The sequence below is a fragment of the Lepisosteus oculatus genome, chromosome 9 (genome assembly GCF_040954835.1).
Source record: "Lepisosteus oculatus isolate fLepOcu1 chromosome 9, fLepOcu1.hap2, whole genome shotgun sequence".
Taxonomy (NCBI): Eukaryota; Metazoa; Chordata; class Actinopteri; order Semionotiformes; family Lepisosteidae; genus Lepisosteus; species Lepisosteus oculatus.
In genome coordinates this window covers 27817479-27843190 of record NC_090704.1, presented here as the reverse complement: position 1 = coordinate 27843190, position 25712 = coordinate 27817479, and the positions used below count along the sequence as shown (strand labels likewise).

At 38.9% G+C, this 25712-nt stretch overlaps 1 protein-coding gene across 6 annotated transcripts in view; it reads right to left on the bottom strand.

Annotated features, from left to right (window-relative positions):
- bcar3 (BCAR3 adaptor protein, NSP family member) overlaps nucleotides 1-25712 on the bottom strand; it is a 114723-nt gene that overhangs the window by 2337 nt on the left and 86674 nt on the right. For all 6 annotated transcript variants that reach the window (XM_015356288.2, XM_069194324.1, XM_015356289.2 and 3 more), the window contains 7 exons: nucleotides 13594-13722; nucleotides 6641-7071; nucleotides 5924-6024; nucleotides 4107-4810; nucleotides 2531-2646; nucleotides 848-1019; nucleotides 151-262 (listed from right to left, as the gene is read on the bottom strand). In XM_015356288.2, coding sequence (XP_015211774.2) covers nucleotides 151-262; nucleotides 848-1019; nucleotides 2531-2646; nucleotides 4107-4810; nucleotides 5924-6024; nucleotides 6641-7071; nucleotides 13594-13722 — 1765 coding nt within the window. The remainder of the gene's footprint in view (nucleotides 1-150; nucleotides 263-847; nucleotides 1020-2530; nucleotides 2647-4106; nucleotides 4811-5923; nucleotides 6025-6640; nucleotides 7072-13593; nucleotides 13723-25712) is intronic.

Genomic DNA, 25712 nt, shown 5'->3' with positions numbered 1-25712 from the left:
ACTTGACTGATCTCCAAATGCACTGTTCAGTTGCCTTGTGTGATCTCCACCTGCACTGTCCAGTCGCCCTGTCTGATCTCCACCTGCACTGTCCAATCGCCCTGTCGTATTTTCAGTATTGAGCCAGTTTCAACACCATGAGTTACTTACCACTTCCTTCATATACGCCTTTGAAAAATGGCTTCAGGGACTTCTCATACATGATGGCTGTCTGCGTGTATTTGCGCCTCAGGGTGGTCCATGTGTGGTCTAACCTAGTGATCTGTGGGGGGAGAGGTAAGTAGTTATCATGTGGCATGGCTGCGAGAATTGTTCTCCTTTTACACTTTTATCTGAGCACAGCAGCCCTTTACAGGGCCTTCATGAAAAGTCTGGATAAGGAATTGACCAGTAATGTACAACCGCCCTACTAAGAAAACTATTTTTTCTCTTGGGATATCATTGACATTTTCTCTATGTGAAACTATGAAAATACTTGGTTTTTAAACAGTTCAAATCCAGACATTTTCTGACATTTTCTAAAAACTGTCCAGGTTATTTGCTGTGATTAATAGTAGGCTGTTGTTTTCACCTAGTTTTGTCCCATTCCTGAAGGTACTGTTTAAGATTTTAGTTTTACATCAAATTTGCTGGAACCACTAGTTGCATTCTTATACATAAATGTTGTATTGCGTAAAACATATTTATAGAATCTAAAAACATCAAATTAATGTAAATGACCAGACAGGTCACATGTCCCCGAAACATGTTCGAATATGGCTGTACTCTCCAGTAGCTGTGAAGAGAGATGGTTTTTAAGACCCCAGTAGCCAAGCGGTCACTTCTCCCTTCACCTCCTCCCCCTTACCTGTGGCATGTCCAGGGCTTTCATGATTGCAGAGAATGCAAAGAGGTCTCCCATTGAGTCCTTCAGTTCTACGGCAACCTGAATGATCCTGTTCAGCGTGGCGGCCCGCTCATCCAAACTGCCCGTACATCCCAGGACATCCACTGCCACCCCGATGGCCATTGTGTTGTGTCTGAAGCAGAAACGGAGAGCTGTCACTTTTTCTTTCTCTTAACACGCACATGCACGCCATGATCAATTCCTTTCAAGCCTCCTCTGTTAGAATTATTATTAAATTGCATTAAAATCTGCCGACTACAAAGAAGCATGGAAGGAATGAAAACATGCTTATGCACCCAAAAAGACACTGATGACCCCAATGCCCTTGCAAGGCCTGCAGGGGGTGCTGTAACACAATGAAGTGGCCTGCCTTTTCATTTACTGCAGACTGCGCTTGGATAAGTCTCTGTGCTTAACAAAGAATTCTCGCTTTAGGAGTTCAAGAGGGAACACAGAGTAGAAAGAGTCAATCTGTTGCACAGAGGTAATGGTGTTATACAGCATCAGCCCATTCGTAAGGAGAAATATCATCAGCCGTTTCACACTGTATACAAACTCATGGAATGCAAGTGTAATTGCACCTTTAAAGCCTCCAATTCATTTCAGTAATCTAAAACAAATTCCGTATCTTAATTTGTATTTTGACATTTGTTTTGTATTGTCAGATTTCTTTTTGCTTTTACCACTTATGTTAATTTTCTTTCAATCGGTTTAATGTAAGTTGCTTTGGATAATGATCTCAATTAAGAGAATAAAAATTCTAACAAACCTTGTCCAATACAGAGTTCTCTGAGCCGCCCGATTTAGGGATTGTCCAGCTGGACATCATCCCTTGGGACACATTCTCAGTGGAAGTGCCTGGAGAAGTCATCTCCTGACACACCCTAAATTGCAGTGACCTATGACCTGTGGGGTCCAACATGTAAACTAAACTCTAATACTGTGGCAATAATCTCCATGTATCCTTCATTCCATTTCTAGCAAACAACATGAGATCAGCACTATTAAATCATCCTTCTGCAGTCTTTATAGCTCCATTAGAACTGTAGCTCCTAAAAACAATTACTCATTCGTCAGCACAACTTGTGTTGCTGGTATAAGGATGCAGGATGAAATTTCAGCCGAATGTTGTTTTATATCAATTTTTTTAAATTGTTCTATTACTTAATACAATTAGGTCATAATGTTAGTAATATGAGCTGCACTCCTGTCATATACAGTAACTCATATAATAAAGTCAGCAGAGTATAGGGCTCTGCTATCATTTCATCGTGTCTGCTGACAATGTTAAACTACAGGAAGGATGATAAACACCTGGTGTTTACTTTAACATAGCTCATTGCAATTACATATTAATTCCCGTGTCTCTTTATTCTGAGCCTAGCTAACACTACTATTTTAGGTGCTTTGCTCTTTGGGATAATATATGGAATTGTCATTGAAACCTGAAATGGATGCACAATATTCCATAGTTGAAAAATAAGCAAAAAATAAACAATCCAGCAAAAGATTTGTGAGATTTGTAATTTTGGTATATTGAATGACTGCATTTCAAAAGGGAACTTTAAATAGCCATGCTGTTGAGCAGTTCATTGGAGAACACATTTTAGGCTACATATTTTAAGTTTACTGCGGGATTATTACCTTTCAATTAAGTCCTGCCGTAGCTGTTCACCATGGGGCAGGGTAACCAGTTCTAGGCCAGAGTTCACTCCCATCTGCCCTTTGACCTTCTTAGAGACATTCAGTATCCTAGCAACCTGGCAAACACACAAGTTCAATAAGCAGTTTAATTAGGTATTATCTGGTAAACAAAGGAAAAACATAATAAAAAGTTATAATACCTATTAAAATACAACATTTATCCAAACTTCACTAATAGAGGATATAACTAAAATTATATACATTCTGTTTAGAATGGGGAGTTCAGATTTGAGGTTATTTTTTGTGTGCCAGTTTTAACACTGAATAACTTATACACTGTACAATAAATAAAAATTATAAGGCCCTGAGCTCTGGCTGCAAATTCGAACACTAATAAAGATGTTTCCCGGGTGACTAGACATGCAGTCATGGGTTTTACAGAATGGTAGTTGTTTATGTTTTTTAGCTGTAAAGTGAATTAAAATATTTGCCTCACTGAAGCTCTACTGTGTGGCAGATCTCAGCCCAGGCAGCCACAGACGGCTCCCCGCCCAACAGGGAGCCAGAGAGTTTGTGAAGCTGACTGACTCACAAGAGCCTCCCACATCATTACTTTCTTAATTGGCTACTGCTTCAGCTCACTTGTGCCCAGATATGAATGCCACTCTTCCAGCTCTATTGTCTATTCATCTGTTCTTAAACATAGTAGGGCAGGGTGCTATTGAATCTTTGTAGAGAATATATTCAATTTAATTGCAGTAAAAAAGTTATACTTTCATAACCCAAAATGAAGTTCATTTACATTTAGTCAGTCTCAGAGCTCGGTAACTCCTTATAATCTGAACATTACTTGGTCATTTACCCTATTTTTAGCACAATGCATACATGCCTTCTGTATTTTTGTGAAAGCTATATCCTATGTGTTGTTGTATTTCCAGTTTAAACTGCATGCGCTCCTCTAAATTTTTTAAATATTTTTACAAGACACGTTTGTGTTTTTGGAAATCCAGTTATTTCAATACTGACAAGCCTCCTTAAGTAAAACTTGGCCCAGCTTAGTTGAACAGAGGAAAAATATGGATTTAAAAATAATGTACGCATGACTAGGTATTTTGAAGTACACCTTTTTTGTTCTATGCATGAGCAATACATATTTAAATTAGTTTATCATTTAAATGGCAATGGACACTAAGATACAGTTTTAGTAAGTAACAAGTACAGTAATAGGTTTATTCCATGCTGAAAAGAACAGAAAGAAAACACAATGTTTTGGCTGTGGAGCTTTCTTCGGGTGACTCACGTCAAGTGTGTGATACCTTTGCAGCCTATGCATGCATTTAAAACCTCAAGCATGCAAGAGAACAGGCTCCTATATAACGCCAGCCCTTATTTCAGTACGTTTTCCCCCTACTGCCCTTGTTTTTCTGCTTTTGCTTTCATTCCTTTTCTTTCTTTCCTGTTGCCTCATCTGTTAACAACAGTAAGAGTTGTTCTCTTAGATTTCCAATAGAATCAGTTTCCAAAACTTTAAACCTAACCTAGAAACTATCAAACTCGTGTCTTCGGAGAACAGTACCTGGCAGTCAGCCTGAAGGATGTGTCTGGCAATGGTCTTAACATCCTTGTTGACCAGCATCTCTTTGGCCTTCTTAAGCACTGTCATCTCCAGGGGCTTGTTCTCTGAGGGGAGCAGCCTGGATTGGTAGTCACTGGGCCTGAACGTGGACACCGTCTCAAAGACCGGCTGCCTGAAGGACATCCTTTTCTCCACCACCTGCTTGCTCTCCCCTTCACACCCCACATCTCCTTCCTCCTCCTCATTTCCGTCCTCCACTGACTCCATCGCCAGGTGGTAAGAGTTCAGATCCAGGGTGGCATGTTTGTTCTCCGGCGTCCTGTAGCTGAACTTCTTGATCTCCTCCGTCCTCAGTCTGTCCACATAGCTGTTGGAGAACGGCGGCGTCTGCATGTGGGCCAGTCTCTCCCATTCCGCAGGGCTGCAGGGAGTGAGCTCGCAGTAGTTGACCTCGGGCTGGTGTTGCTGCTGGGTGGACTGGAGGGAGGGGGAGCAGGGCTGCCGAAGGGATGGCACCTTGCTCGGCTTGGGCGGTGGTTTGGGACATAGCTGGCTGTCGGACCCCCGGATGGCCTCTCCAGCCTGCGTCTCGAAGGTCATTCTTCGTGGCACGGTGGGACTCAGGGCCGGCTCACTTCCTGTCCTGAACACAGGGGACTTTGGGCTGGGCTGTGTCTCCATCAGCTGGGGCTGGGGCTTGGAGCCTGTGGAACAGAAGGCTGAACCCATTACTCATAGCAGGTAAGACCCACCCAGGCAGGCATCCCGTGTGCAAATTACTCAGGCTCTTCCATTTACTTTGGCTATTCATGCGCCGTTCATACACCTCTACAATCACAATGAGTTATGTACAGAGACAACACATTCTGTTAAAAATTTTATTTTGAAAGAACATCAACCCAGCAGTTAAATTAACGTATCGATCAACGTGCTTACTGTATTAGTTCAAGTAAGTACCTGCGTCAGCATGCACAGGCTGCAAAGAAACAAGTAAAGGTTTATTCCATGCTGAAAAGAGAAGAAAAGAAACACAACATTTCGGCTGTGGAACCTTCTTCGGGTGTATGAAGGCTCCACAGCCGAAACATTGTGTTTCTTTTCTTTTCTTCTCTTTTCAGCATGGAATAAACTTTACTTGTTCCTTTGCATGCTTACTGCATTATGTGTAGTTTTAGGATAGTCTGTTTGACATTTCCGTCCTCCACTGACTCCATCGCCAGGTGGTAAGAGTTCAGATCCAGGGTGGCATGGTTGTTCTCCGGCGTCCGATCTTTTTTTCTTTATGTAATGTGTTCCAACTTTTATTCAAAATGCATTTATCTATTAATCAACCAACTAGCTTTTCTTTTCAATGAGGTTTCTTACATGTTACACCTGAAGAATTTAGTTTGAATGTGTAACCTTCCGGTTACATTTAATAGACAACAGAGCGATTACTTTGAAATCATTATATTATAAATATTAATATACTTTTGTGTTTTCAAAGCTGTTTTGGATGGTATTCCTTTCATCTCTTTAACATGCAAAATAGTAATATTTCACAGCAAAGATATATCACTAGATTATAGAAAATGTTCAAGGTGTTCTAGATAGAGAACTAAGCTCTTACTTTTTAAGGCATCCACATTAAATTCAGAAATCCCATAAAAAGATTAATGATTTTATGCACTTTCCTGTATGATTTCCTAGTAAAGGGTTACTTAACAAAGATCCATGCAGTCCTAAAGAAATTTATGCCTACATCTCCTGGGAAGAAAATCATCCTATTGAATTTTTTTTTTTATATATATAAAAAAAAGGTTTGTCGAACCACTTACTGAGGGGGAGAAAGCTCTCTGACTGATGAGTCTTCAGTGGTCGTCTCCTCTCCTGCACATGGTTGAGGCAAGCAGGCTGGCTTCCACACTTGTCCTTGTTTCTATTGGGATAAAGAAGAAGAAGAGCTCTTAAACTTACTGGTACAGTTGCTCTGAGCAAATCTCATCTGCACTGAACAGCAGGGAGGATAAAACCAGTGCAAAAATAAAACAGAAATGCAATCTGTCATTTCCAAGAGTTGTAATTTAAATTAAGGAACTTATAATTTCAGCTTTTGGCACAATACACCACATTCATATATAGCATGGAGTTGTTCTCCACAGTTACAGAAATGGTTTATGGAAAACACTTCTCGTACGAATGAACTAGGTTAAGAGTTGTTATAAAATACGAATGTGTGTTTCTCATTTCTTAATAATGGGCTCTGAATTCTCCAAAGAATGCGTTCAAAGAGAGGACTTAACAGGAAAGCAGTGGTTATTCATAGCTTCTCACACCACTCAAGGTCTCTTGTACAGAAAAGGTATGAAACTATCCATTCCCTTTATTTTATATTTAAACTTAAGTAGACGTGTATATAAATTAGTGTCATATTGGACACATTCTATAAGTAAATTCTCCAAGACAACCACAATTTTTTACTGAAGACACAGAGGAACTGTAATCATTACTAATCTCCCGTGAAGCAGTCCCCCATTTTGGCGACACGCATGTACCTTAAGAGGTTTCCCCTGGTGAGTGTGTGGTCCTGTGAGTGGCCATTTGCTATGTTCAGGCTCAGTCTCTTGGATGACTGAGGCTTCTGATCCGGTTCAATCTTGACCACGGTCACCCCGTACTTCTCCTCCAGACAGCGCAGCGGGAGGTTACGGTTAATGGGCTGGAAGATGATGGCGCCCACCACCTCCGACACTGGCTTGCGGTTGCCCACATAGAAACGCACCAGGGCAGGAACATTGTCAAAACTCTCCCTCTCAAATAAGTACTGTACGCGGGAGTAGGCCTCATTCATGGCCACCACCTTCTTGTTTATCTTGAAATGCTGGGGGCTGTTCTTCCACTGGCATGTTAGGACATAATTCCCAGGGCTGGATAGAGAATCCCGGATGAGGAAATCTCCATCCCTCTGGATTAGGTTTTCTGCAACCTGTAACCAGGAAATAATAAGAGATACTTAGCTCTTTCCAAGTAAGTTCATGTTATTGTAATCAGCAGACTGAGCCTGTGCTCTTAATAAAACTCTTCTAGAGGCTAGGCTCAAAACGTTTAGGAGTCTTAGATTCCTACCTGATAATAACACAAATCATTTTGTAAAGAATTTTTGCAACCAAACAAACATACACCACAATACACAATCTCATTTAAGGCCTTTTAGTTTTCATTTTTTCCATCGTAATCTTTTGGATTGAAAATGAGAGTGAGCCTTCTGAACTGCAATACAGTCAATTGTAGAAGGATGTCATTTAATCAATAATGACAGCAATCATGTATTCCACATAGATGTACTGTACAAGACATCTTTTCTTATTGAGTAGTATGGAACTTTGAGGTTCAACCATTAAAGAAGCTTTAAAAACAGCATGTACCTCAAGAGGTTGAACACTGGAAGATGGAGTTGAGGAGCACTGATGCAAAGGGAATCTTCAAATCTTTATTAAAGGTCAGTAACCCATATTCGTGATTTTACGCCTGAAGTGAATTGTGAGTAGTATAACCAGATATTCTCTACAAGCTCTGGCATGAACAGTACTAAAATCACACCCATTTCTTGAGAATCTGTGGTCTGATGAAGAAACCTGTGGCTGAAGAAACCTGTGGCTGAAAAACAGCCGTTTTATTCCTATGAGGGAGTTACAAACAAAAGTATGCTTGAATCTGTGCAATGGATTAGTAAGATCTTATTCAGAACATGACCTACAGTTTCACCACTTAAACAGAGAGCAAGCAGTTATGTTGCCAGGTTTTGAGGACAGTCCTACAACGACAAACAGGCTTTAGTTTTAGTTTTGAGCAAAGTGGAAACAAACCAACATGGACTAACAAAGCCAGTCCAGTGAACTTCTTCAAGCTTGATAGTGAGAAACAAACCAAGACTACACGTGTGGAAATCACAGGTTGTTGAAGCAGATTCCCTGAGCTCTTATGAGAAAGATGTGAGTAAATAACTTACTAGTAACCAAACAAGAATCAGACTTTCACTATTTTGTCATGTTGTGCAACTAGTGGTTCCCTGAACGTGACTGAAACCCATAGGATAATACAGGAGGTATTTAGATGTTGCACACCACATCAGTTCCATTCAGTCTGTACCAGGAAGCCTGTTTCAAGTAGACAGTTAATTTCTATAGGATATTCAGGAGGTGGATTATATGCAGTGCTAATGGTTTCTGTCACTATTTTTATTGTCTTTCTTTTATTGTCTCTGCATAAAAAGAGCTATTAGAGTGCCCATTCTGTTGAACCAAATTGTACAGTAGCTGGTGTAGCGGTGGCACATCATTCCTCAGCGCGGCTGAATACATCAGGATTTGGCTAAGTCACCAAATACAGTGTGCCCATGTTGAACGTGTGATTGTTGAATGTGCTAGAAATCCATGGCCTCCCCATGCAAGCTCAAAGCCTACCCGCTTCGATGACACATGTGCCTGGTTTGAACCGAGTATTCAAAATGCTCAAAGGCATTGTCAAAATCAACCCTACGGATGTCTTCAGTATCAACATTGAAGCACAAACCATAGGTGAAAATATGTGTGAAAAAGAGTGGCGGGAGTATGGCACAACCTACCCAGCTATGTAGTTTGCAATGTGTACTTTGTTCTGATGTTTTGTTGCTGGTGCATCATCTGCCTGTCAAGGCTGCTAGTTTTAATATAACAAGGCCTGGTTAGCGAATTGCATACGCATTTATCAAACAGGACACAAAAGCAATATTGTATTAATTTTCTCCTTAAGCCTTCATGCTATAGGTAAACTTTATTTTTAATTTTGTAAGCAAACATGACCAGGGAACGTGTTTGAGGTCATTGTCTGAAACAGGTTTTCCATGCACACATTTAAATAGAGAACTGCCAGTTTTAAAAAATATATCAGTCGGCACATTGATGCTTCTAATTATAGAGTTTTAGTCCTTCATTGCAAAATAAACATTCATTTCATTTTCAGTCTAATATCCTTAAGCAAACAAAAATCATGGGGAAAGAGAGACTGTTAAGTAGCAACATGATGTCGTGGGAAGACGACACTGCGCGAAACGAGCTGTGGCAGAAGGGGGGTGTTGACTTCTGTTGTTGACACCTGTGGGTTTTTGTCTGCCTAAATTAAAAGAAATTAATTTTGATCCACAAATTCTCAATAGAGGACTGGTTCATGTAAAGGTCGCTACTTGACAAATAAAAAATTCTCTGGTACTACAATAGCAGAGGTGAAGACGGACTCTGAGCTGCCTGCAGAAGCTTGTCAGACCCATTGTGCTTTTTTTAATAACGTACACTTCATAATAACTGATGAAAAGCTAAAGGTCAAAGTCAATTTCAGACTAAATTCCAGGTACATAATATATATGAACCAACTCCTATACCGCTTTTTGTATTGCATCAGGCAGACTTGAGTAGATGTAACAGTATATTAACTGCAGTATATTGCAGCACTGACTAACCAGTTGTCCTTGTTTTGCTGAGATAATTCCAATTTTTAGTTTGTAGTTCCCTGGCCAGAAATGGTCAAATAAATTGTCCAATAATTTATGATGTATTAATATTAGTTTGAAATTCATAAGAGAAAGTATTGGTTGTAGTGGAGTTATAGGACACGGTGAGGAGGTGTTATCCCAGAAGAAATCTCCAGCCCTCCAAGTGAGACTACAGTTAGAAAGAACCCCCTCCTACCCATGGCTGGAGCATAAACACCCACCAGATGTAATAAGCATCCACCCCAGTCAAGATTATTTAAATGAAACAGCAAGCTGTGTGCACACTGCAGAAGGGAAAGCTAAATTACAATAGATGTTTGTTCAAGGAAATTGGAACAACAAGGTCTGTTGATGAAGAGTAGGAGCGTGGGTAGATCTCTCGTTGTCTAACCCAACAGGGAAAGCAGGTATGACAGCTTCAGAGGAAACCCTCCCTTCCTAGGTCAGAAGAGAGTGGAGGTTTTCTGCTGAGGGCTGAGAGTCTGGTGGTTTGCGATTCCCGGCATTCTCTAACACTGGAACCCCTAATATTGTGAAACTCCTGTGTTACTTCCCATAATAAATAACTTTGTAAACAATAATTAAACTTAGTTTCTAGTGCAGTGTAACAAAAGCAGAAATATCCCAACAGCTACAAATAATTACACATAAAAATGAAAAAACGCTGAAATCCTCAACTAGTAGACTGTAAAATATAATTTGATGTTTTATATCATATATTAAAATACATGCAATATATAATTGTGTATATACATTTTACAAAGACATGAAGTGTGTCCCATTTCTTAACAAAGAAAGTATTGGATCAGATTCATAAATTGAATCTGAGAGATACAATGGAGAGAGATTACCTCAGTTTTCTACTCTTCACGTAAAGCTTAAATTCTAAAACTAAAATTAAAATTGTCCATAAAAATCTTTTTGTTTCATTTGTTGTTTTGCTAGATTAGCATCCTAAACCATTTGCTTTTTCTTTTAGAAAATTCAGAGCAAGTTTGCTTCAGAGATAAAAGGAAACTATGGAAATTAATGAGGTGGTCTGTCTGATAGCATGGTGTGTCATCACTCTTGAATGACACATTTGATAATGCCAAATGCAGGTGCACTTTTAATGTTGCAGTACAAATAATTGATTCATCCAAATACATATTTACAGTCTTTTTATCCTCACAGAGAATGAGACATCTTAAGAGTCCAAAGCAGTAGCTGAAAAGTTAAGTACATTTTTAAAAAGGATCCCATTTTAACTCATCAATCTGTGCTAACTGAATGATTAGAGCATGTTCATAATGCATGTTAACAGAAGAGCTCAGAGCCTTGTTCTGTGCATCTGCCTCGTAATGTGAATGAAAGGTTATGCTAAAGTCATACTGGCTTTTCTATTGTGTTTTTTTTTTATCATGTTTGCTTGCACCTTAAAAGTTTTTCCTTTGGTTTTTGACTCTTTATTTCTGTTTGAAATCTGCCTAAACCAGTTTTAGACTTGTTAAAACTGGAACTGCTGACAACAGTTTCCAGAATGCACTTATTGTCAAACGATTACTGGATGATCCTTTTAGAGAGCTGCAACACACCTGAAATGTTGATATTTCACTTAATGTTCTTTCCAGCCATTTTATAGGAGAGTGAACCTACCAACTCTTCCCAGCAACTCATTCATTTTTTCTCACACAAGGAAAACACGACACCCTCAGCAGCTGTCAACTGTTATACTTTGGAATATTAATTTTAAGCTGTATTTTAAATAAGTTAATAAAATAAGAATTTCACAAAGCCCAGTGTACCTGATTTGGATTTTTTCAAAAGGTTTACAGATTCTTGTCTTCCAAAGTTGTATTCTATTATTTGGCTAGAGGTAATATCACTGCAAGCGATATCTACAGTATGTTTATTTATTTTAACAGTTTAAAAAAACACAAATGGTCTCTAATGAAAATAAACTTTTGTCTGCGAGTCATTTTTCAGCAGAGGAATATTCTGTTTTTTTAAACTGATTCATATCTTCCTGTAAATCCACAGCAGAGGGTAATGACAATCAATAGGATCTTGAATGCAGCTGTAACCTGTAGCCCGTAGCCTTTGCATTACACCTCATTATATCCCAATTTAAGAATGGTGGGACCCAGATTAGTAGTTTTTGGATTTTTAAGTCTTTAATTTCAAATCTTCCCTTTCAAATTAACAAATTTGGGAAGTCAGTGTAAAATACTGTATGTAACTTTTCCATTCTCCGACATCCAGGAAGACCTAAAGGAATTATTTGATCCCTATCATCAGACTGATTATCTAAAAAAAAAAATCCTTTAATAAAATATGCAACTTAAAATAATGTGGTGGTGTAAGCCACAATCACAAAGCTAGTCCTGTATTTATTTTCTCCAGTCATGACAATAAAATACCCCTTTCATGCAATGTATTTTAATATACATTCTCTAATTTTTTTTAGCCAAGATTTATTGTCAGATGTACTCAAATAATTAGTCGATTTAATCATTAATCATTCTAATCCTGGCTGACATACAGTACAACAGTCATTCTATTCCAACACACCCACTTCACAGCAGATTAGGTACAAAAGTGAGAAACTGCCTCACCACTTTGCCTAAGGAGGAATCTTGAAAAGCCCAGACTGAACAAGCCTAAATAGGGATTTAGCCAGAACACAGAAACACAGAGTTTAAGATCCCTGTTCATATGAACAGTGCCATGGGATGTGTTATAATGGAATCGTTTAACGATAAATTACCCAGGCCTTCAATTTAACATTTCTTCTGTTTCCTATGTCACAGTGTCACCTGTCACAACACTGGGGCAATAGTTTGAAAATTGTTGTCCAGAGGAAAGGTCCATCAACACCACTTGTGGCAACAACCTAGTTTCCATGAAGGTCTGTCATCCAAGCATTGACCAGGATGAGCTTTGTTTAACTTCTAAGATTGGACAACAAGCTAGAAATGCTGCTATGGGAGGTAAATGTTGAATTCAATCAATCACTTCAATCAAGTCAGCTAAGAATTTAAATGCCAGAGAGGTTCTGTTACTATATGATAATGAACCACAACAGAACTCTCAACTTCTGTTTTTAAATAAATTATTGTATAATGTCCCTAAAATATTAGAGAAACTTTATGTATCATATATTAAATACAATAAATGCTAAATACAGTATTAACATGCATCTTTTCTTCTTAAAATTCATAATGCATGAAACGTTTACAATAAATTAGAAATCATTATGGCATACTTAATTAATGTCAATAAATTGTCACTGAGACAGTATTAGGAAAATTAAACTATTCTGTCATGCACAGACCTTCTATATTATTGAAAGGATTAAAAAGGAAAACTGCAGTTTCTTTTAAAAAGGGGTAGATATTGCAGTCCAAAAAAATACTACAATTGCGGACTATTTTGGAAACATTTTGTCCCGTATAAATTGTTGCTATTATATTGGTAATTAAACAAAATACTGCAAGTTTTGAAAAAGTTCAATTCAACAGTGAAACTTAAACTTCCTTTTTCACCTCCAACTTTAGTATAGCAACTACAGTAAACTGACATAATGAGAATCTGAAGTTTGTTTTCTATACATGCACAAGGCATTATGTACGCTGAACTTAAGCCTAATTTATGGCATTTGTGTTACAGTAACAACAGCAAATAACAGAGAGAACTTCGGTAAATATTTTATATTGTATGAGATGACAGCTCTGAAGTAAAACTAGCAGATCTTTATCTACAGGTTACATCACTGCAAAAACAAAAACTATAACCTCAGCAACTGCAAGCATGTACAGAGGGAGCTATCCTAAGACTACCTGCACATTAGCTTTTAAAACCTCAGCTACAGCTAATGTATTGCTTTCCTGTGGTGTTATTGCAGTTATAAACAGTATGCTTTCATGATAAACCTGCCTGTCCAAACTCTCGGCGGCATTGTAATGTAGCATGATTCCCAGTTCTATTGAGGTGCATGCTTACCTGTCTGGGAATGGCTCCATGGTACCAGGCATGACTCCGCAGCTCCTCGCTGCTCAGCTTGAGCTCTTCCTCTAGTTCCTTGCGGAGTTTCTCAGGAGTGCCCTCCATGATGTACTTGTCCTTGGAGAACTGTACATAAATAGGAACAAGAAGCTCTTTCAGTATCCTCGCAGCCATGCTTGTGTGTGTGTGAGAGAGTCTGCCAGTGTCACTCTGCTCTCTCTTCCAACTTTCCTTTCCCTCCCTCCCTCACCCAGCACTGAGCAATCATCACTCAGCACAGCTGCATTCCTGACTCTAATTGGTTCACTGCTCTACCTGCCCTTCTTCAAACTCTGAGCAGAGCAGTCCTCAGCTCGTGTCAACCCGCTCTCAGGTACGGAGATCAGAGATGGAGAGTCACTCCTCCTGCCTCAGACCCAGAGTTTGAGTCCTCGATGGGGAAAACAGGGTTTGTTGGTTACAAAGTGACTGACGACGCTGGTGTTTGTACTCCATGTCCAGTAAACACACATCTTGCACGCAATGATATGATCTGAATTTCGTCACATAGTTACTGGAAAATAACCCTGACAGGTGAAGATGGCAGTGACTCACTTGTAAACTATGCACATTGTTTTTGCACATGGGACTAGCGTTTCACAGAAATAAGAAAGCCCTCTTCAAAACTGAAACTGTCAGAGCTCCCCCAATGCTTCTGCAAGTTTTAATTGTCTTTCACAATCTACTTCTGCAAATAGACATACAGAACAATAATAAGGTGCTGTTGTTAATGATTTTGGTTGATGATACCTATCAATTCCCTGTACCCTAAGAGTCTCAATCTTCAGTTCTATAAGTAAGGTAGTTTTGACCAAATGTGGTAGACCTTTAACAAAGTCCTAACATATGAAAACATACCAACACATTTGAAAATTATATGGTATACTGTGTCAATTATACAGCATTGGTTAAGGAAGATATATTTGGTTTTAAAATTTGGTATTTGGTTTTAGATTTTAAAAAAGTCCCTCTCACTTTATATTCTAGCATTGCTGTTTTTTAATTAACCCCCAGAATTATCCTTCTAAATGACAGGGAATCTCAAACCAGGGGAAAATGTTTGCTAAGAGCACCTGTAAATATTGAAATATTGGTTCAGCTTCATTGTTCACTGACACATGTTTTGGAAACTGGCGGCTTCCCGAAAAGATAACAGCTGAGCTCTGGCCTGACACAGTCATCGCTGACAGAGGAGCTGACTCTCAGAGGACACAGCTGACCGGAAGGGCTAATATACTGAAACCTAAAACCCTTAGCACTTTGATATCCTCACTGTAAATGGTTTAGCATAAAGACGTGCTGGCAGGAATTGACATTCTTTGTCAGAATACAAACACTTTGACAATATGTGGAGCTAGACAATAATGTGATTTAAAAAGCAGTGAATAAATAGTAGGAAGCATACTGTCAATATTTACTTCTGGAATTTATTTGTTGCTTTAGAAAGGGGGAAAGTGTGTTTCAAAGAAAAGCTATCCATCAACCTTGATCCCCCACTGATTCCCTTGTCTACTGAAATTTCAGCAAAAGTGCTGAATATTCAGAACACTTGTCAGTGTGGACCAAGATTACTAGAGCACTCAAAATCATGCTTCCATTTATTATGTGCAAGATATTGAAGGCACATTGCAAATAAAAACAAAATTCCCAATCTGACTGAAAATGTGAATTGTCTTACTCCCAAGAAAGACTACATGTGCCAAACATATGCTTACAATTTCCTTAATCGCAAACTTCAATCTTTCTTATTTTCTGAAGACTGGTAAATTGTGGTTTGCTGGCCATCTTAATCATATCTAGATACTAAAGACACTAACGTGAAATACAAAGATGTAATTAAATGAGTAGAGTTAACAGTGTTTAGCTGTAGAGAACAATAATTTTGAGAAATAATTTTGAAGTGCCTCAGGGAAAGCCATGATAATGTTGGGGAAAATAAACCATCTGGAAATTATATTTTACTATAAAATGGAACAATATTGGTGGAGACACTTGGTGTAATTAATACAGTGAAATTCCTTTTAATGCGGAGCTATTTAAATAGACTGAGTCACTTTTAGCCACCCAGCCCATGCTTGTTATATTTGTGCTGGTATCGTTACTGGTGTGTGAGCCCCTCTGCCCAAAATAGGACTAGTAGCTTGGTTAAGGACAACTTTGCATTTAAAGGGGGGCTCAGGCTTTATTGACTAAACTGTAGCTTGTGCCGTGGTCTTCCACTCTGCCTAGACGGGAGTTTTTTAGCTGCGGTGATATTATGTGAGTCTATCTCTTCCCTGGCTGACGGCTCCTCCAACATCATTAGTTAGCCTGGAACATATGGGTAATCACTTCAAACTGTTCAAACACCCACTGTTTTGAAACAGACATGTTCTTCTTCCCAGAGTGATTAAAACAAAGGCTTTTCAAAAGACGACCATTGGCGGGACCTTTCTGGGAAGAAACAACAATGATTTAAGACAGTGGTTTCCGTAGATACATGAGTAAATATTTTTCTTGCTTGTTTTTAATATTGCTAGAGTCAAAATTCAAAAGTGCAGTCATCACACTGTGTTTGATTCAGTATATCACAACCCTCAAGTCTGGAGTCATCCTGAATCTGTGTCAGTTCCTGTGGGATGTCCGCAGTGTTCCGTAGAAAGACAGGACAATTTTTTTTGTTGGGAGGAGAGCTTCTGATATTGACAGACCCCACAATCCCACACCACATAGAACAGTGTATGGTTTGTTTTAAATAAGGATATTGGGGGGTATGACAGAGATCATTTTAAGAACTCAGGAACAGTAACAAACAAGGATAGGCTATTTGACACATCTAGCTGGTTAAATGTATTTTAGATCTAAAACCTCAATAAACAAAACAGATAACACATCTAAATAAAACCTCAATGTGATAAAAAATAATAACATGGTGTTTTCCAGATTGGCAATTTACTGTTAACCTTTGTATTCTTGTGCAGGTTGAGATGCCTTCTTCTTTGGGAGGAGGAGAAATTGATGTTTTCATTGCCTACCCCACAGAAATAGACAAACAGTAGATAAAAGACACATTTCAGTTTCACGCAATTGATAGTCATTGTGTCCTCTACCTTCTTACAGTAAAAGAATGGGAACAAGTTCATCACTTGTTGTCAGCTGATAGTGGATTTGATTAAAAAGACTGACAGTGCTGAACAAAAGACACAAAAGAGCGCACAACAGAAAAGGGACCTCAGTTTCAAGCCACTGATCTGACAGCTGATATTTAAGAAGTGTGACAGAGCAGCCCCTTGCATTACAGCTTCCTAGGGCATGTGACACCTGGTGACGATGATGTCACTGGTGCTGTATCCCTGCTGAGGATTGTCACATTAAATCCAGGGTCCCTGCAGGCTACACTGATAAAGACAGAAACTGACACATTAGAAGAAACACAAGGAATTTATTAAAACTGCAGTTCTGTTTCTTCATGTTGAATATTATTCTCTGTTACAGTTAAAAATCATCCTGTAGGACAATTATGAGAAATGAGAGATCATTTTCAAAATCCCAAAGTCATTAACAAAGAAACTATATAAAAAAAATCAATAGAAATAAATACAGCAGCTGCTGAGTCGATCCATAAGAAGCTAATAAGAGCATAACCATCCATTTTCTAACCACTTCATCCAATACAGGGTCACAGGGGAACCACAGTCTATCTAGCAAGCAGTGGGCCTAAGGAGGGGTACACTCTGGACCAGATACCAGTCCATTACAGGGCACACACACACTAGGTTTCCTAGATGCCAATTAACACACAAGTATGTCATTGGACTGTGGGAGGAAACTGTAGCACCCAGTGGAAACCCATGTTAACATAGTGCAAACATATAAACTCCACACAGATAGCACCGCAGGTCTGAAATTGAACCCAGGGCCCCAGCACTGCAAGACAACAATACTAACCACTGCACTACCTTGCCACACAGCTACTAAGAGTGTTGCTTTAATTTGTTTAAAGACATTCATTTATATATAAATCAGAGCATGGCACAGAAAGACTCCTTAGAAATTATTAACTGGATTTGCCAAATCAGATTTACATTTTATATAAACTATAATATTCTAGATCTACATGAATTTAAAATAATCGTGTTTTAATCAGCTTGCATTTCGTTTCTACTATAGCAAAACTACCTGTACGGAAATACAGGAGTGGTTATAAAATCACAGGTCCAGTAAAAAAGATAGAGCAAAAAAGGTATTTTTTCTTTTGTGCAACAAGAGGAAAGATTCAAGACCTTTTGAGGAAATTCGTAAGAGCAGTTCCAACCAATTTACAACACCAGGATACGTTACAATCAAACACCTTTTAACAACTGTCCAGCCCAATACTTGAACCCAAGACCCTCCAAGCCAACTTCCACAGTTCTGGCCACTCTGACATGCCTCTGCACTTTCGCTACTACACTATTTACAAACACCAGGCTGTGCTCATTTACTACACCACGAGTGCCAGTTAAAATACCCTAAGATCCACCCGCCAGCTCCAGCTGATGGACAGGAAGCCCCCATTTAAACCATCACTGAGATTGAAACGGATAAGGACAAGACCGTGGATTTCAGAACAGGCAAGACAAATACATAATATTACTAGATTAACTTGTATACAATAACATGCACAATACAAGAAGGCCAAAGAGAACAGCTATTTGTTCCAGGACAAGGACACCTGATGGGCGGGTGAAGCAGTTTATCATAGATCTCAACGGTAGTCAGGGGATGAGGGTGTGAATCAAGGATATTATGTGTATTGTAGTCACTGTGAAGATTATACCAGACTTGACAGAATCCTGTAATCTATAACCAATCACATTGTCAGAATCATATAATATTATGATGGCAAAAATGGAGCAAATACAACAAGTTTGACTGGATCAGGTTCTGTTCCTAACAGAAGTATTGTTCCACATGAACTTTCCCCGTTGCCAGCAGCCAGTACCTTAATAGTGACAGCTGTACTCAAGCATGGAAGGGTTGTGATCTGTAGTGTGACATGGTGGATACTACTACTGCCTCACAGCTCCAGGATCCAGGTTTGATTCCTGGCTGGGGTACGTATGTGTGGAGTTTGCATGTTCTCCCTGTAATTGGGGGTATTTTTGTTGAGCTCTCTTTTTTCATGCCACTTCCCAAAGACATACTGTACAGGTTAGGGATAAGTTTTACAGGTTTCAAGGGGGTTTAATACTTGGGAGAGGGACTAGTTCTCTTCTTATTGTTTGTACTGGCCAAAGAAATAAAGCCAGTCAGGCTTGATGGTTTGAACAGCCTCTTCTTCTTTGTGGCTGTTCCGGTGTTCCAAAGTGCTGTGTGGTAACACTGTAATGTGTTTGTGTACAGTGGAGTTACTTCCTGAGAGATGTTACAGTGACAGTAGTTTGGTAATCAGTTACGTTTCTACTGACACATATACAGGTCTCACAGAGCAAAGGAAGGTCAAATACGGAATTATTTAGGCATGTAGAATTTAAAGTGTTTGAAAGTAGGAAAGCGAGGCTTTACCAAGGGGGTTGTGAGTGTCCAGATCGCACTACTCTGTTATTGAATCAGATCAATAATCAGATTCTCAAGCCAATAAGCAACTGTCAGCCAAACGAGCAAGATGAGCAAAATGGCCTTTTAATATCTGTAACCTTTCTTACTATCTTCCAGTGTCGCTAGAATTTGAAAACCAGTTATACTATTATCATTTATTGTCTTTTATAGAACCTCACAAATAAGCATGATTTTATTAATTGTACTTTTCCATCCATTTGGTTTGACATTGGATTCCCAGCCCATCTAAAACAGGTTTAATGTTAAATATCCAGAAAACCTGAACTATAATGCAAAATAAAATTAAAATGTGATATTTTCTTATCCAACCTTAAAATATTCCTCTATTAAAGAAATCTGAGTCCTTTTGCAGATGTATGATGACAGGTCTAATTTAATTTATGACAGTTGAAGGGCTTCATTTCAGATCTTTTTCCTACAGCAAAAAGTGTTGAGGGACATCAGCCTATGTAATTGACAGGATTTCCTGCAGCTCTGGAACAGTCGGCTGCTGTCTATGCATCAATTTGCATAGAAAATAAAGTCAAAGCTTCTGGTCATTATTTCAATTAATTTAATTTAGCCTGAATGTTTCCATCTAGGTCTGAAAATTCTGCTACCTCCTTCACTTATTTATGACTAAATATTTAGTTATTTATATAAAGGGTAGCTCTGAACGACAAGTCTAGAATTTATATATATAGAATTTATATTTCAGCTGTCTTCAGATCTCCAGGTTTGGGGTGCATCCCTTGTATCTGCTTGAAAACCACATCAGATCACATTCTTCTGGGTCCCACAAACCTCGGCAGCTAAAAAGGCCATAAATGCCCAGATGTGTTTCTGGAAATACATTCTGCGATTTTTTTTCTCCATATTTTTATTTGGTTTTCACGCAACTGAAATACAGAAGATGATAAATAAATGCCTTACAATTAGAATCAAAACCAAAATAGGCGTGGTTTTACAATCGGCAGCTAAAGAAGTATTGTTCTGGATGAAAATGAGGAATTAAAAGATAAGAAAAACAGTTTACAACTGACAGAAAGGAGCAAGGACAGACTGAGTTGCACTATTTTTATGGCAATCACAAATGCTGCAATGCATACAGTGGCAAAAATACGCGTCCATGATGACCTTTTTCAACGCCCCTGTCTCCTTTCACCATGCCCTTTGTTTTAAAAAAGGAATTTAATTGTTTACTGGCAACACTGTAGTAGGAGGTGCCATCCTTAAACCAAGATCCCCACTACCTGGTATAAAGATCTTATGGCGGTAGTAGTTCAGGTGGGTAGCTGCGTCAGCATGCGTAGGCTGCAAACACTCTCACACCTGAAGAAGGCTCCACGGCCGAAACGTTGTGTTCTCTTTCTTCTTTTTTTCAGCATGGAATAAACCTATTACTTGTTCCTTTGCAGCCTACGCATGCTGACGCAGCTACCCACCTGAACTACCCCACTACTTTACCTCTGCCTACTGCCCTGTCTCTCTCACACCTGAAGAAGGCTCCACGGCCGAAACGTTGTGTTCTCTTTCTTCTTTTTTTCAGCATGGAATAAACCTATTACTTGTTCCTTTAAAGATCTTATGGCAGTGTTCATAAGAGTGGTGTTAACAGCTCTGGTGTCAAACCCTGCACTTGCACAATCTGGCCCCCAAAAGTTCTCCCTAGGTATTGACATTCCACCCTTCTCCTCTGGGACTGCTCTGCAGTGGGGCAGCCGGTGCATAGAGGCTGCTGTGCATCTCCCAGCTGAGGAGTGCACCTTCAGCATGAATGAAATCCACTCCTGCTTGTATGGTCCTGGGATGAAAGAGCAATAGAGCCTCAGAGAAGCTTGGATTGTCACAGCTGTAGTGTTATTTAACTCGGCTGAGTGTTACGGAAGTAAGCTCTGAACATGGTGGTAAAAATAGCCGAAACACAATTACTCATACTGGGTTCAATAACTTTATGGGTATAATTCATCCTGTCACTGAATTCATAAACAGACTTCCAAGCTAAATCAATCACTCAGAACATGGCTGTTTTTAATATTCCCATTATTTACATACTCTGAAGCACATCTCTATGGTTACACATATCATTATATATATATGATTGATTAGTGGGTCTGTATTTTTTAAACAGATTCCCTTGTGTGGAGGGCTATCATCAATATGATTGTTTCTCAACAGCTCTCTGTGATTCAGTGCTCCTATGGTAAAAGTAAATATTTCAGATTACCCCAAAACACCTCACATGGCACCTTTTCCCTCAAAAAGTAACATGAATACAGTAGGTCCATCAATGAAAATGTGAAGTAACAGCAAACTGTGCTCTTTGAAATGCCATCGAACCTCCCTGGAGGTTCTGTTTGTTTACTCTGAAGGGCAATTTTAATCCTCTTAATGGAAAATGGTTCACAAGATCAAGCTCAGCTAATTAATGGCCTTCAGAGAAGCATGGGATTGATATACAGTATGTCTGAAGTGTTTTGTTCAAGGCTAGATGCTAGATGATTTGATCTATGGCGAAACTCTACTTGACACAGTGGTTTATAAATTTGCTCTCTCTGCCGATCCCTTTCCAGGTCATCCCCTCCATGTTCACATGGGCATGTGAATTGGTTGACGTCCTTGTGACCAAGTGCCCTTTCAAGAGCTGCCATGCTCTACGCTGTACTCCAGCTCAGCTCTTCTGCCAAAGAGCTTGTGACATTTCTTTGCTTAACCAGATCTCCAAACAGAATGGAGCTCTGAATCTATATCAAGTATTAAAACGAATCAAAAAGCCCTACAAGGACCCACACATTATAATCTGTTTCATTTGCAAGCCGTGGGCATTACTGATGCCCACAACACAGTAGCATTAGAATGATAAAGAGCTCCATTGTCCTTTAGAAGCTTTTCAAGGCTTTACGAACTTTAAGATTAAATACAAATCCCTTCAAAGAAAACAGCTTTATTCAATATTTTGAGTCTCCAAGCGCTCAGAAATCTAAATCAAAATCAGGAGAAATGCAGAGAGAGCAACCCCCGTTCTTTCCTTTTACCAAATACAAAATTATTTTACCATTTTTGTATATTTTGCTTATGTTTTGCTACCTGTTCTGTTTTCAGATGTTAGTAGAAATTATTTCCGCAGTAAAGGCAAATTCAACGCACTGTCTTTGGAATCATCAATGAGACAAACAGTTTCTATATTTATCTTGTTTATCCTTTTCACCTCACCAGAGTTGTAACTCAGACCACTGCACACAGCCAGCTCGTAAATGATCACCATTAAAAGGGGGGGACTGTTCAGTAACATGCAAAACAGAGCGAACAGGAATCATCCTCATTTTCAAATTGTCTGTGGAGTGAATACCCCAAATCTCCAACAATTATTAATAGAAGCTGAAATCGATTTAATATTATTAACAACCATAGCTTTACTCTTCTTGCAAATGGTTGCAAATATTTCTGCGGAAGTGTAAAATTACAAGTGATTAGGTTTATGTGGTCATTATCTTTCCCGCGGGAGGTGCCGATGTCCAGATTGAAGAGGATGAGGATTTCCACCCTGATCAGACTAGATAATAAGTGCATGGCTGTAATGCACAATGCTATCTGCCTCATCTGTGTTGATTTTCCAGTAATGGGCATAATTTGCTAACTGCATCCACCTCCACAGGGGCTACCCCCTTCCTGTTTAGTAAGTAAACTGAGAACGTGACAGCGATGGCCATCTTCATATTTTATCTCCACATGCAATTCCTGGGAGGCCTGAGCTTTCGGTCCTTCTTCTGTTACCATCTTTCCCCCTTTCTGTTGCATTTAGCTGCTCTCCGTTCTCATTCCTGTACACACTTTCTGAAGCAGACATTTTCACAATCACAAATTGCCAAGCTGCTTGTGCTAGTTTGTGGTTCGTATAATAGAAAATATCTTTAGGACTGATCAAAATTAGTGTTCTTCAGCAAACGGCCAGATAGACTCAAATTGAAACACTCCAAAGCATCCCTTTCTAGGACATCTGTTTGGTAAATTCCCTGTTTGTCCCATCACAAGCTGTTAATTGCTTAAGAATGGGACACATGGCAAATAAAAGGCTCTGCTTAATTGATTAAACTGGGTTTTGCATTTAAATGTTGAGTGTCAAAATCCACATGTTATCTTCAGCCTGAGCAGCTGAACTGCTGATGAATGGATGTTTCCAGTCCTGTTCCCAAGAGGGTTTTAGTTTGTTTTTCTTCTTTGCTGGAATCCTTACACAAAGAATTACTTAGTATGATGGACAGTCCTGTCCAAATGTATCGGTACAGCAATATCAAAATGGCTCTTTTGATTTGCAGTCAATATGTACTGTATTTGTGATCATGAAATAAATATGAAAGGTAAGTACAAAGCAATATTAATTTTGGATAATTTTATATATACAGTTAACACATTGTGTAAAAAAGTTACTTTGTGTTCAACCCAACGATGTTAAGTGAATTGTAAGTAAATTACAAAGCATAAAAGTCACACTTTGGTTGCATTCTAAGTCATTAACTGAATGATCTACAATACAGCTTACAAAACTGTGTAATTGTTTTAGATGCTTTGCTGCAGTCACTTGATTGTTGTTCTGTTCTTGGGGTGTTATGACTGTTTCTTCAACACAAAACAAGTGGATTTAAATCTGAGATTTTCCACTCTTTTCTCCTTGTTTGTATTGGATATATGCTTTAGGTTAATTTCATGCTGGAATGGTGAATCCCCACCCAATAAGTATGGAAGCATTTTCTTCCACGCAAGCAGACAAAATGTTTCTGTAAACAATTAAATCTCCTGATGTCATGGTTAGCTGAATCATCAATAGAGACAAGTGAAACAGATCTAGAGACAGCCAAAGTCATGGCAATGTTTCTGTAATCCTTAGAATTCATTCTGCTGCCATCATCATTATTTGTATCATCAATAAAGCAAGTTCCACTGGCAGCCATGAATGGCCAGACCATGACATTACCTCCACCATGCTTCAGAATTTTCTCAGAAGTACAACATTTCAGGTGAGTTTTGGAACAGAGTTTTATGGACAGATGGACACAGTAATAATTGAGCAAATAATTACATGAACATAAATGAGCAAATAATTACATGAAATCTAAAGAGCACCACCTCATCTGTAAAGCATGGCAGAGGCAATGTTAGTTCCAAATACTTATGGTAACTTGAAATCAATGTTGAACAAGTATGTTTCTGTGCCAGTATGACCAAATGTATGCACGAACTTACCCAAAAATATTATATATTGTAGTTATCATATTCATGTCAGAATCACAAATACAAATTACTCACATATAAAGCAAAAATAAAATTTTTGACTTTGCTTCCCCAATATTTTTGGAGGGAACTGTATACAGAAGACAGTCTAAGTCTTAGAAATGCCAGTATCAGCAGTGCCTCAGTGGAATTTTACGTGCAAGATTGCTTAAAGACCTTGAACACATTTATTTATGGTTTAATGTTGTACTGTTCTGTGCAATGACGCATTAAATAGTAACTGGTTCTCCTGCAATTGCAGGAATCTCATTGTCAAGGGTCTTAATAACAAGCAAAAACTGTGACACAGGAATATAGATAATGCACCAAGGATTATAGTACCAGGGATTGCTCATAAGAACCTTTAGTTCTTCTGTCCACCTCCATTAATTAATGACAGCATCCTGTACATTCTGTAATGTACAAGCCAGCTTGCAGTGTTTCCATCATAAAGAAAAGAACAGATTTAAAACAGAGCTGATTGAATGGATTAGGGCCAGTTCCAGCTGTAAAGATTCTTCTAATGTCTTGACCGCATTGGTATCAGGAAGAAATGCTTTCTGTGGGATTCTGAAACAGATAAAGAGAATCATCTCCCAAAAACAGAGGGGCTTTTCAGGAAAATAGAATGTTAAAGCGATGAATGGCTACAAACCCTTAGTCCTAGGAATATGTACAAAGGAGTGGTTTGAGTGGCATTGATTTACAGGAGGTTTTGCTTGTTTAGCATCTCCTCCTGTCTCTTGTCAAGAGGGACTCTCATGCTGTGAATTCTCACTGTCAGCACAGGAAAATACTGTAATGTTTAATGGGGGTCCTACTCTAGGAAGGGTGTTAGAACATCTAACTTTCTCCAGTTTGCCACTTGAAGACCACTTGAGTTCATCTGACACCCACTTCAATTTAATTTCAGCAGGCGAAGAGACAGAGTGCTCTGGCATGCTTGCGAAGGCTATATTCAACCACATTGCCCTTACGAGGGAAATCTGCAGATCTGCTTTAAAAACAAATCCAAAGGATTGGATTGTGTAAACAAAATCTAAATCTTTTTACCTTTGCACCACATCCTCTATAATACAGTAGTTCTGGAGATTAAACCAGACACAAGACACAAAAATGTCCCTTCACCACAATAGTGCACACATCCTGCCAGCCCTGCCCTGTCTTACCTTAAAAATTCTGTTACAGCCAATCCTGAGGAAAGTCCATAAGATAAATTCCCTTAGTCTGTAAAATAACTTCTCTGACAG